We start from the raw sequence: 13,722 nt of genomic DNA on the forward strand, positions 1-13,722 counted from the left end.
TTAAAAAAATATTTTTTAATTATTTATTTTTAGAGAGGGGGGAAGGGAGGGAGGAAGACTGGGAGAGAAACATCAGTGTGAGAGAGAGACACCCATCAGTTGCCTCTCCTATGCACCCTGACTGGGAATCAAACCTGCGACCTTTCACTTTGTAGGACGATGCCCAAACAACTGAGCCACAGTGGTCAGGGCTTAAACTTCTTTAGTGATGACATTCCCAACGTGAAAGATATTCTAGAGCCAACTGGCTATATACCTGAAAAACTACAACTCCTGAAAACTCTTCTCAGGGCCAATCTACTCACTGCAGGAGGCCAAATTTTACTCCAGACTAAAGTGCTGGGCAGATAATACACAATACTAAGCCTGTAGCATGGTTGTAATATCAACAGCTTATCTACTTTTACTTAAAAACACTTCAGGAAAAAATTCCCGACTCAGAGGACAATCATTCCTCAAAAGCACCTTTCCCCAAAATCAACTCTGAAAACTAACAACATATAGGAAGACTTAAAAAAAGATAAATGTACATATGAACAGCAGAATAAGATCTATAAGAGGAGGTACACAGAAAAAAAGGGGTAACTTAGCCTCTGAACTTAACATTTTCTTAATAGTTCCCCCTGCCACACACACACACACCTTCTAATAAGACAAGGAGTGGGACTAACAGGCCCTACTCTCAGGTTCAATCCAGTACCTTAGAAGTGGCAGCTGAAAGTGCTCTCTTCGGCAGCACATACATTACAATTGGAACGATATAGGAGATTAGAAGGGCTCCTGCACCAGAAAACACAAGTGGCAGCTGAAAGACTGGACGAGGGGAGAAATGGAGGCTTGGAGGCTTTTCCACCAGAGGCATTGAATGGTGAATGGGAGGAGTTAAGAGACTAGAGCTTTCAATTTTCCTGAGTACCAGGCAGCTGGGATATTATGAATAAGTGGCCGTGTAACTTACCATCCAAACTAGAGCCTTTTTAAGAATGAAAGGAGCACTAGTAATTATACCAGAACAATGGAGAAACTGGGACGGTCTCAAGTGAACCAGGATATATGGTCACCTCAGTTATGAAGGATCCCAGCAGGTAGCAAGGCAGGCAGGGGACCTACAGGGTTACCTTATCAACCATATAAAGTAATCTTACCTCATCTTATCAACCAGCAGGAGGCCCAGCAGAGGCAAAAGGGAAGATGGGAATCTGCCTTTCTACCACCATCATCTCTGCTATTTGGATCTATTTAAACCTGTCAATGTCCTCAAATGCCATTTTCTTGTTGATTCCTACATGCCCCAGACCTGGAATATTACTTCCACTTTAAAAATGGCCCCAATAGGAAAACAACACTCAGAGCACTTGGACTTGATCTCCGAGGCACATCACCTCTGAATCCTGAGAGGTACACGATAGAATCTCGGTATTCAACACTACAAAGTGCAAGGAGTGAAGAAGGCAGCAAGGAGAGTGTGAACACGAAGGCATGGAAACAGCCGACAGCTGCAATAACAAAATACCGCTGTCACGTCTTCCCCTAAATCCCTTAGGAAAATTGTCGTGAAAAGCAAGGGGAACCTAAAAGTGGAACTTACAGAGCAACCCTTATTCACCCAACCAGTAAATAACCTTAGAAATAAAATGCCTTCTTTTTCACAAAAGAATGAAGTTGCCTGTGACAGAAGTAAATTTTACTGGAGAGAACACTACACTTCCAGTTCATTAAGGATTAAACAGGCTTATCATCTGATCTAGGAGTTATACCTCCTTTTATGACACTGTGTCTGTGGAAAAGTGCTTCCAAATAACTTTCCAAGTGAGTGCTCTCTGGGCAAATAATCCCATGTTAGGTTGTTCAAACCTTCTCCTAAAAAGCACTTTATTTTGAACCACATTATTCATCTGTGCCTCAAGCATATTTTCTCCCCATGTATAATTATGAGGAAAGATACGTATTTCTGTTGGATGAAATTCAGCCAAATGCACTCAACCAGCAGATATCAAACTCAAATTACAGGCTGAGTAAATACATATATATTGTTTGTACTTCTAGTTGGGCTAATAGAGAAGAGGAACCAACTTAGTAATCAGAGTATACTTACTCTTTTTTAAAAAAAAAGATTTTATTTTGTTATTTTCAGAGAGGGGAAGGGATGGAGAAAGAAAGGGAAACATCAATGTGTGGTTGCCTCTTGCAAGCCCCCTACTGGGGACCTGGCCTGCAACCCAGACATGTGCCCTGACTGGGAATTGAACCAGTGACCATTTGGTCCGCAAGCCGGCGCTCAGTCCGCAGAGCCTCACTAGCCAGGGCCAGAGTACACTTACTCTTAATTAGACTGATAGAGTACGTGAGGCTAACACAGTGTGAGGTTACTCAAATGATTTATGTAAGCAAGTGTGGAACACACAAAGTATAAAAAGTAGACTTTATAGACGACTGCCAAGACCAAAATCCAGGTGAAGTGATTTCTAGCACCAAGAGAAATCTGCCTGAGGGGTGCATACAGCAGCTGCGACCAGAAGAGTGCTTGTTGGCTCCAAGCCAGCACATCCATCCCCCTCAGCACCGCCCCCATTCCTATTTACACACGAAGGGGGGAAAGCAGTTAGCAAAGTATCCGAGTGACAGCATTGAGAGACAAGAATGTAGGAAAAGAGTCAAATCCTTTTAAAACGCACATAACATTCTAAAAATTTCAGAGCAGATAGCAGCACGTCTTGGAGCTCATGCAGACCCAGGCCGAAAATCCAGCTCCACCACAAACTACAGAAGCTTCCACAAGCTCACTTCTCTAAGCCTGTTTCCTCATACCTGAAATAAGAATAATAATAGTACTATCCCTACCTTAGGAAAGATTCTTTTAAGTATTAGATGTGATCATTCATGTAAATGTGCCTAACATAAAAAAATGCCCCCAAATAATATTTGATAAGTAACATGATCAACCATCAGCTGTTTTTATTATTAAACATTTATTTTATAAATAGCAATGTCTCAATTGAACATCAGGTGAGGCATCCTACTTAATTTGGTAGACACTGGGGAGCACTGTAGATTTTTGAGGGATCAGCAAGGGATGTGAGAAAATGAGAGTTTAGTTTTAGGAAGCTTTTATTATGTTGCCAGTGGTGACCAGTACGTTTACAGCTGAAAAGAACAAACGTTTATGAAGCACCTACTGGACCAAAATTTTCTACAAAGACTGAGGTAATAAAAATCTTTCTTTCAGCCCTAGAATTATATTTCACTTCCTTTTAACCAGAAACAACGTATAGTAATATCCATTTTTCCACTAATGTCCTACCTGATCTCTGCATCACAGAACCCTCAACAGTCATTTATCAATGTCCTTCCTTGATTCTTCAGAGCTTATTTATGACAGCTAATACAAAATCTTCAAATCCCCTTGTCTTTCTAAAAGACAGATTATACTGGCCATTTTCCAAGTGGCAAATAAGACATATAATGTGCTTTAGCAAGGGGCCTGGTATACATTACATGCTAAGTACATTAATAATTATTATAGTTATGAAAATTAAAGAAGCACACAAGTTCACATTAAATATTTTAATGAATAAGTAAACATGATACTTGTGTGGGACAAGTTAACTTTACAGCAAAACATAGAAATACAATTTATCATCTAAGAGGAGCAATAGAGTTGTATACATGTTGAGAAATTGCTAGCATTCAGCATTTAATTCTTTAAAAAAGATCCAGAAAAACTGGCCTGCCATATAAGAAAAAAAAGGGAAAGAAACATATAAAAAGGAAACTTAGAAACAGGCCCCACCCCCAGGAGCTCTCCCTCTCCCTCTCCCAAGCACTACTGTGCCTTTACTTCCCCCTCTTCCCTCCAGGCCAAGAGTCCTTCCACCTCTGTAACTTTCTATATGAGCTTTCTTATAATTTGCAAGGGCGGGGGGGGGGGGGGGGGGGGGGGGCCGGGGCGTTGGCAAGGTGAGAAAGAAAGAAAAGGAACAGCCCCTGCCTGGGAGCCATGAGGCCGACCTTGGGTCAAGACCGCCAAAGGCTAACTGGGTGGCTCTGGGCAAGTCACTTTTCCATTGCTCCACTCCTTTTCCACGAAATGAAGATCTTTCCTTCCCTCTGACTCAACGAGGAAGCAAAGAAGATTTTTAAAAGGTCACCTAATGCAATATTTCCCAAGCTTCAGTCAATCTTGACCATCTTTTGATTTTTGATTTAACCACAAAACATATACACCATTATTTTTCTTTAAATTAATTTTTTAAAATTTAACCACACCTTAAGCAATAAAGCCATTAAAAATATTTTATACATGCTAGTTAACTTTTCTAATAGGTATAAAAATTAATGTACTATTTTTTAAATCCTCACTCAAGAATATGTTTGATTTTAGAAAGAGAGAGGAAGCAAGAGAGAGAGAGACACACACACACACACACACACACATCATCGTGAGAAATGATTGGATGGCTGCCTCCCGTACTCGCTCCTTCTGGGGATGGAACCTGCAACTTAGCTATGTACCCTGACAGGGGATGGAACCTGCAACTTTCTGGTGTATGGGATGATGGTCCGAACAAGTCAGCCACCCAGACAGGGCTAAATATACTATTAAAATTTAAATATTCATTCAAAGATCACCTAAAATCAGCTCACATACCCAAACTCTGGCAAGTAGTAACCTAACCCTTATAACTTAAAATCAAAATTTTTAAAGGACAGAGAATTAAGTAGATAAGAAATGTAACTTCAAAAAAAAAAAAAAGATATGTAACTTCATATTCACATGATAATCTAAGGGTTACTCCTAAAATTCAGTTTTTTAATTATAACAAACAATATAATGTAGGGCAGCAAAATTGAAGACAGAATTGATTCCTTCTTAATCTCCATTTGAATTAGGATTTTAGTACCTTTAACTTGAAAAGGTTTAATTCCACCCTTGAGTATATAAACCCAGACTAAAACAATGAGAAAAGCAATTACTCCTTTCTTGAAGCCACGAAAAAGAAAAAAAGATGAAAATCAAACACTTTATTAGCGACGGAAGAGGTCAATGCATGAGAAAATAAACATATCCACTTCTTAACTCAGCATTCGGAAAGCAGTATCCATTTGTGTCTCAAGATTTACTGGGCAAAAAAGTTTCCCTGATCTGAATGATTCCCACTGTACCTGACAACCAAATCTATCAATTACCAGTGAAGGAGCACACACTTTCGATGTGGTGACTGAGGGCTGCCGCTTTCAGGGACTCTCGATAATAAAGAATGATTTGGTGTAAGTCAAGTCAGTGATGATTCCTTGAATAATACAGATCATAAAGACAACTTTTTGATATGCTAATAATGTCTAATGAGATTGGTCAGTTAAACCTCACCAGGCTATTGTTAAGCAGAAGTGACAAACTGGGGCAGAATTCTAAATTTGCCAATCTTTGATAGATGCCACTTAGCTGACTGAAGAACAAGTGGGAAAAATAATGTGTACCTATAAATATCCATGTTACCTTATCCTTATCACATGATCTCTATAATTTATCACAGCAATGTTCTCAGAGGCCATCTCTATGAGCCCTGTTTCTTTCCAATTAAAGCTCACAAGCAAGAGGATTTTTGCTATGTTAAGTACCATAAACCAGAGGAAAATCAAACATCTACTGAAGTATCATAAAGCAGAGGAGGAAAATTAACAAGGGTCATGCACTGTTACAAATGAGAAGTAAATGCTTCTAAATGCTAGCTTATTGAGAGCATGATTTATACCTGATTCATCATCTCTGTTCTTCTCATAGCTACTGTCTTATAAGTAGTATGCACTCAAAAACTATTTGTTGAACCAATAAATAGACCAAAGAATGAAATTTAAAACCTTCAAAACAGAAGAAAGCCCAGAAGAAAATCCAAGAATTGATTCCCTAATCACCTTGTCAAAGTGTAAGTACTAAGACAGCTTTTCAAAGTCAGAAATCTGTCCGACCAAGAGCCATATTTCTCCTGATAAACTCACCACTGGATCAAGAAATTCATTCTAATTAAACTCATGAGAAGTTTAATAAAGTCAAACTTTAACTGGCTAAAGCCAAACACTACCCACAGATAATATGCTCCTGCATAAATTCATTCACAAAAAACTGATTCTATAATATAAAATGTGATATAACTAATGATTGGGCAACAGGAAGAGATCATTAATTAATGGGTTCAAATTAAGCATATAGTTATTATCATAACTTATTTGATGCTTAAAAATATGATTTGATGACTATATTGAGATTGAGTTTATTCACAAAGCATTTTTAACAGTTCACTTCATTGAGATCTTTCTCAATTTTTCCCACTGTACTCTGCCATGTACAAGAAATGTTAGATGTTAATGGTGTCAATTTCTAAAACAGCAATTTTCAACCTCTTTCATGCCATGGCACACAAACTAATTACTAAAATTTTGTGGCACACTAAAAAGTGTATTTTTGCCAATCTGACAAATAAAAAAATAGGTATAATTTTGCCCTGACCAGTGCGGCTCAGTTGCTTGGGCATTGTTCTGCAAAGCAAAAGGTCATTGGTTCGATTCCCAGTCAGGATACGTGCAGGGGTTGCAGGTTTTGTCCCTGGTTGCGGTGTATTCAAGAGGTAACCAACTGAAGTTTCTCTCCCACTTTTTCTCCCTCCCCTCCCCCCTCTCTAAAATTAAATAAATAAATAAACTTTTTTTTTAATGTATAATTGTGAGTCATCCACACAAGATGGCTATTGTGGTGTTGGCTGTTGTCATTTTTTAAAATTTGGCAATCCAAGGCAAAAAGGTCAGTGCTCCTGATTAAACAGTCGGGTACTGCATGTTTTAAAAATTCTTGCTGCGCACCAGTTGAAAATAACTGTCCTAAAAGCTTTTGGTGAGCTTCAAGTTCAACAACAATAATAGTTGCAACAGCATAGGCTAGGCCCTTGTGCTAAGTAAGAACTTTACAAATGTTACTTCATTCAGTGCTCACCACAACCCTGTGAGGTATTACTGTCCTCATTACATAGATGAGGAAACAGAGCTTAAGTGACTTGTCGAAGGTAACACAGTGAGCAAGCAGTTAAGCTGATGGTCACATCCCCCGCCCCTACTGCCTGACTCCAGGGTTCATGCTCTTAATCTCTCTATGTAACTGTGGGTACTGAGAATGATCAACACAGAGACCCACGTGAAATAGAAATCAAACTAAATAGTTATCCCAGTTATAAACAGAAGGCAGAGTTACAATCCAAGTCAGATATACATAGGGCATTTGATTGGTCTCTCAATCAGATCCCAAGGTGTTCATCTTCTTCCCAAAGAAAAAAGACAAGTTTAGCAAACATATAAAGGACTCCATTCTAGGGAAAAGAAGAAACGTAAGCGAAGGCAATGAAGGCAATGGAAGGTACTAGAATCAACCCAAAACTTAAAAGGTAAACCCAGGATATCCCCTAAATATGTACTAACATAACATCCTTGATGTTGGAACCTCTTGAAACTAGAACTTCAACATACTTTGTTGAAGTATGAATCCCTTCATCCCTCATAAATATTCTAAGAGGCTGCAAGTATCAAGCACAAACTGTTCCTTATAAAAGGGAACATGGGTTGAGAAATGTTCAGTCAAACCCCTGTAGTTTACAAAGTACCTTTACATATAACATTTCCCCGAATACTACTACCCTGTTAGGTAGTGAAAGCAATTTGTTATCCCCATTTTACAGATGAGGAATGAAGGGATTCAGACTATATGTGACTGGTGGAGCCTCCAAGCCTCCGAGCCTCCAACTCCTATCACGTGGTACCAAATCCCAGGCTCCTTTCACACCACGTTGGGCCTCCTCATTCCACATCAAAAGGTCATGAAACTATCCTGCCTGCCCTGTTTGTACAGGTTCATTACCAATACTGTAACAACAACTGCCATCTAATAATGACACCACAAGTTACAAAGGGGAAAGAAAACAAACTCAGCATTTTCTCTGAGAGGCCTGGCACTCTGTTTAACTCCCAACCTAAACGTTGCCTAATGTAGTTCTCAAACAGCCCTTCAGTAAATGCTGATATTCCTACTGCGTAGTTCAAGAAACAGCCTGAGACAGACTCCGCAACTTGACTAAGGTTAAAAGACACAGCAGTGATATTTACCATGTGTACGCTACACCACACTGCCTTACATGCTATCACAGTGATGTCCTTTTCTGATCAACAACAAAGAAAGTTACTATTTAAGTTAAAATATTTTAATGTTTTAAAATGTCAAAAAACCATCCTGCCACTTGTTGCTGTCACAATGTCAGCTGATCACTTTTTCTCCTTCCTAATTTTTTCTGGTTTACTCTTAATATCTCCTGGCTTCACTGTGCCCTGGAAAGAGAGCTAACCTGTTAAAACAAAAAAAAGCAATGACGTAGCCTTAACAAATAGCATTTTATAAAGCCACAGGAATCATGCAAATATTATTTTTGCCCTAGGTCTAATTTAATTCTATCAAATAGTATGTGTCAGTTATAAGAAATAGGAGCCTGACCAGCTAGGAAATGAGAAGTGTGTGCAAACTATGAACAATCATTATAATCACCACTTTCTGAGGACTTTGACCAATCCAGACAAGCTATAAGAACAAAATGCATAAAAGTAATCTCATCACCATCCTAGAAATCTGGCCGCCCACCTTATTGTGAAGCATTAGGGATAGACTGCATTAACCTCAAAATACTCTGTGCCTCTCCCCTCAGGTGTTAACTACTAAAGAACAACAATAGATAAAATGTAAACATGACACTATAAATAGTTTTAAATATGAGAGGATTGTTGAAAGACTCTCCAGAACAAAATTTAATTAGCATTAACATGTTAAGCTGTATTTATTATTCCCAGAGGGGGCTTCCTTATCTGAAGCAAACAGGAGGAACATTCTGTTAGCCCAAGTTGTAGTCAATGGGATTTGAATAGCTAAAAAGGATTTTAAGCAAAATTCTATGTTCTGGGAACAAATAAGAAAAGCTAAGTCTATCTGAGCTAAACTGGAGGGGTGGGTGGAAAAGCCAGCTGGAAGGACTAAAAACAGGGTAGCAGTAGATAAAAACGAAACAGGAAGAACTGAGCTACAGGAAGTACGAGGGGAAGGAGGAGGGATAGGGGCAAAGAAGGCTGGAATCCAGAAAGTACTGCTGGATCTGGGCAAGTCAGACCTAGAAAAGTAAGGAAACAAATGCCTAGAACCAGGCTTGTCAGAGCCTGTCCTGTGGAAAGGACCTCCGCTTCCGCAGACTAAAATTAAGATAAAGTAAATGAACTGGTCAAGACTAGAGAATGCAAAGTTCATTTAAGACACAGAGGAAGTTCCTGAACAAAGATCACTATAACCCGTAGAGAACGGAGGCAACTTTTTAGTACTTTCTAGAAAATGTTAACGTTAAACGGGTGAATTGTATGGCATGTGAATAATATCTTAATAAATCTGTTATCTTTAAAAAGTGTGTTAAATTGGGCAACGTATGGCTGGCTATATGTATGATTTAACTGAAATGATTAGTTCAGTCTATAAAAGAGTGCCCCCCAAATTCCTTAACTACTAGGGTGAGTTTACTTGTATCTGGGAGCATCTGTTGGAATGAATACATTAGTCTGGAAAGGAGACAGGATTATTATGAATACAGAAGCAGCAGTCGAGGGAGGGAGGAACTGGGAGATTTCAGAGACCTTCCCCCATTTTTGCCTTCGGAATTTTTGGCCCTGTGGGGTAAGAAAGCTTTAGTTTGGGGTATGCCTGGAAGTGGATTATCAGATTTTTTTCCGGGGATTATATAAAACCCAAATCTACCTAGTCAAAGAGAAAATGATCTGGGGTGAAAAGTCAAGTCAGTTCTGCAGAAACCCTGAATGTTCATCGTGAAATGATCACACATGTCTCATCTCTGCTATCCCCAAATTGGACTGCACACCCCGTGTCACTTCGCCTGATAATCACGAAAAAAGACCGATGCTTTACCATGATCCCAGAAGTTTCTGGCGAGCTGCCCACTGACGTAAATTACAAAATCATTCGGGGACCAGCCTGGGTGAAGCGAAGCGCCACGTCCAGCGCTGGACTCCCTGCTCCTCTAAATGTAGGAAAAGGGACGAGGAGGGCAGAAGGCTAGCGGAAACAGCAGATCACCCGCATTCGCCCTGCTCCGTTTGGCTGGATTTCGGGGAGCCGCCCCCGGCGTACCCCCATCCCCACTCGCTCGCTTTGGGTCCGCGAGCCTCAGGAGGAGGGCGGCGGCGGCGGCGAGCGCCCCCTCGAGCCCCAGGCGCACCTCCCCCGGGGCAGCTGTCGCCGCGGCTCGCCCGGCCCCGGCCTCCCCGGGAGCAATAGGCTATCGATTCAGCTGCCTGTCGCTAGGAGCCCCGGGAGAGCGAGGCCTACCTCGCCCGGCCGGAGCCCCGGCCTCGATTTCGTCACTTTGCCCACACCGGCGGCGGAGCCGGGAGCAGCCCAGCCCAATAGGGCGGGAGGGAGGAGGAGCGGAGACCACCTGCAACGGCAGCCGCGGGGAGGGGTTTGCGGGAGCGGGGCTCCCGCCAACAAGTCTCCAGGGGTCGCCCAGTCGCCACCCCCTGCCTCACAAGTTGCGCATTCAAGTTCAGGCCGGCGCCTTTTCGCCTCCAGAGCCCTCCACACTCCCGAAACCATAATAAAAACAAGACGAAAGGAGATGGAGCTGGGCCCGTACGGGCGCCGAGGGGGGAGGCCAACTGCGACCCGCCGCCAGTCACCTCCCCCGCGCTCAGCCAGCCCGCCCCCGACCCCTGCGGCGGCCAGCACTGTCACCGCCCTGCCCCAAGGCCCCTACCCCCGGGACGCCGGCGACCAGGGCTCGAGCTGCGCCTCGCCTCGGGCGCGCCTCGGCCTCCTCCCCCTCCAATCCCCAAAATGCCCCCACACCTTTTCAAGTACGCGGAGGAAGAGTTTCCCATCAAACTTTGTCAAGCGGTAACCTCGCCCCCCTCCCAACCCACACTTTCGGGGCAGTCGGCAGGAGAGATCACTTTACACTTGGGATGAAGAGAATTAAGGATCTGTCAACCATTTTGGGTCTTTTTTATAAAGACATCCTCTCCTTCCCCTCCCTCCCTCCCCTTGCAATGGTTTTAATTTGACACCAACCCTTCCCACCGCAAAAGGGGGGGTTAGGAGGGAGGAGGTGGGGACGGAGGGCAGGAGGAGGGTGGTGAGGGAGAGCGAAACAGGGAGATTGGAAAGGGGCCGGGAGGCGCGGGGAGGGGAAGGGGGTTGATTTACCTGAGACCAGCCACTGGCCTCCATTGTTGGAGAATTCAATGGCATTGACACAGCCGAAGTGGCCGAGGAGGTCCTTCTTGTAGAGGTTTCTGCAGCCTCGCAGGCGTCTCCGCTGAAAGTCCTGAGTGAGCAGGGGGTCCCCATGCAAGCCCCGCTGGGACAAGAAGCCCACCACTGACCTCATGCTGCCCCCCAGGCCAGCTCTCCTCTTCATCCTGGAACCGCCGCCGCCGCTCGCGCCGCCGCCCCTCCCTCGGCCTCACGCGCGGCCGCCGCGCTCCCCCCACCCAGCCCTCCCCCCGCGCTGCGATCCGGATGGTTCTTTAACCAGCCATGGCAGACGGAGCGAGGTGTGCAGACACTCGGTGGCGTTCGCGGCTTCCTGATGGTCCCCTCCCTCCCCTCTCCCCCTCTCCTCCAGGCTCCTCCCTCTGCTTCTCCGCCTCCTGCAGCAGCTGATCCCCAGCTGTGGCCGCGCTTCCGCGGCCCGCAGGCGCCGGGCGAACGCGGGCGGCGGCTGCCCCTCCCCCGCCGCGGGCTGCTGGCCGGAAGAACGCGGGCGGCGGCTCGGCTTTCCCGCCGCAGCTCCACCTCGCGCGAGGACCCAGGTGGCGCTGGGCGGAGGCCCCGCGGGCACCCCCAGATCGCTGCACTCTGTTAAGTTGAAGGCGCGTAACAATCAAAGTGGCCGCGGGGCTGCGGGCTCGCCTTGCTCCCCCGGCGGCCGGCGGTCCATCGCCTACTGGAGGCCCAGCGCCGGGACGAGTTCGGCTCCCCGTTCTTTTTTTTTTTTTCGGTCGGGGAAATGCAGTCCGAAGGGGCAAAGAGATGAGGGAGGACTGCGGGCGGAGGCTCCGGTCGTCTTCCCTCAGTTCGTCTCCTCCTGCGGTGGCCCGAACCTTGTTCAAGGGAAGGGACCCAGGAGTTAGGACTGGACTCGGGGTAAGGTTGCTTGGGGATTTTGTGGGTGCATCAGTTCCTACCCCCTCTAAATAAAATTTTAACACTGCCCCCCTTAATTCTGTACTCTAATTCACCCTCCAGCCATTCAGTAAAAAAGGCTAAATTGTACCGCCTGGCAGATAGGTGATAGAGCGGTATATGGGAAAAAGAGGGTGGGGGAGGAGGATTCTTAAATGAAAAAAAAAACATGTGCCCAAACCGAGTAAGCTCAGAGTAACCTCGGAGAAACAGGAAGTACTTGGGTCCATTAATTCCAAGTATATTTGCAAGACACAAGAAGCGTTATTCGGAAATAGGAATATGCATTTTATTTCATTGGGTGCGGTGAGGTCCTCTTTTGGGTCTTAAGTGTGCGTCTCTGAAGCTGAACAGCTGTTATCCAGCTGCTGGTTCCAGGCCAGAAATAGCTGCACTTCAGTAGGCTAGGAAGGATCCTTGGCCTTGACCCCAGTGAAGTGACTGGAGTCAAGTGCTTTGGAATTCTACCAGATACAGCAAAAAGCCCCCTTTTCAGTGCATCGTCCTTTTCCTATAAGTTATCCTGTCATTAAATGGTAATAAGCTATTAGAATAGGCGGGTGTCAGTTTTGCCCTTTGAATTTAACGGGGATTACAAATACATCCTCTGTGCTAGAGATGGCATGTGGGTGGTCAGTCTTGTACACCACCATGAAAGATGAGCTGAACGTGGAAGAGGTTGGTTCACCCATCAGGAAAAATCACCTACTTCTACTTTTTGAACAATGACAATGATAAGATTACTAATATACTAATGACATATACAAGTAAATGTTCAATTTAAAAGTCAATATTACCACAAATATTGCTGAAGTTAACAGCTATTCACCAAATTCCAGAAATTATGGTTTAAACGGAACATTATTTTACTAAATAGGAGAATGGATAGTGCTTTAAAATTTTTTTTTATTCTCAGGATGCTTCATCGTGTTTATTCATTATAATAGCTCTATAAGAAATCAGTAGTAGTACACCAGCTAGGTTAAAGATTTAAAACACCCAACATCTTTGCCTATCAATAACATAATGTGTAATTAATCATTTTGTGACTATATCATAGTGTCCTCCATTCTGCTATGAGCTCTTTGAGAGCAGGGACCATATCTTTTCTGCCTATGGGTTCATACATCCAGAGTCAACACATGCCGGCATTTAGTGGCCCCTAAGTACATTAATGAACTTAGGGAGTGGAGAGGAATTTGGAAAGGAAGATAATGACTTCACGGGCAGGATGTGTTGAGGTTGAGGAGCTGTGCTTCATTCCAGTGGAAACAATTCCAAGGCCAGTTTCCCATCTCACTGTTTCTTTGCTTGACATACTCGTTCCACACATTAAAAAATGGAGCCCTCTGGCTCCTTTCAATTAATAGGACATCATTTGTACCTATCTTATTTGCCTGGGGTAGGGGATATGGGCATAGTAAGGGTGTGATTGAAGTGGCCTTCACTGTGGC

The 13,722-nt window shown here is 43.7% G+C and overlaps 1 protein-coding gene across 1 annotated transcript in view; it reads right to left on the bottom strand.

The window, feature by feature from the left end:
- Positions 1-11,606, bottom strand: part of DCAF5 (DDB1 and CUL4 associated factor 5) — a 114,107-nt gene extending 102,501 nt beyond the window's left edge. The window contains exon 1 of the mRNA XM_053927596.2: positions 11,288-11,606. Within this exon, the coding sequence (XP_053783571.1) occupies positions 11,288-11,501 (214 nt within the window). The 5' untranslated portion in view covers positions 11,502-11,606. The remainder of the gene's footprint in view (positions 1-11,287) is intronic.
- Positions 11,607-13,722: the final 2,116 nt, after the last annotated feature.

The sequence above is a fragment of the Desmodus rotundus genome, chromosome 7, assembly GCF_022682495.2.
Source record: "Desmodus rotundus isolate HL8 chromosome 7, HLdesRot8A.1, whole genome shotgun sequence".
Classification (NCBI taxonomy): Eukaryota; Metazoa; Chordata; class Mammalia; order Chiroptera; family Phyllostomidae; genus Desmodus; species Desmodus rotundus.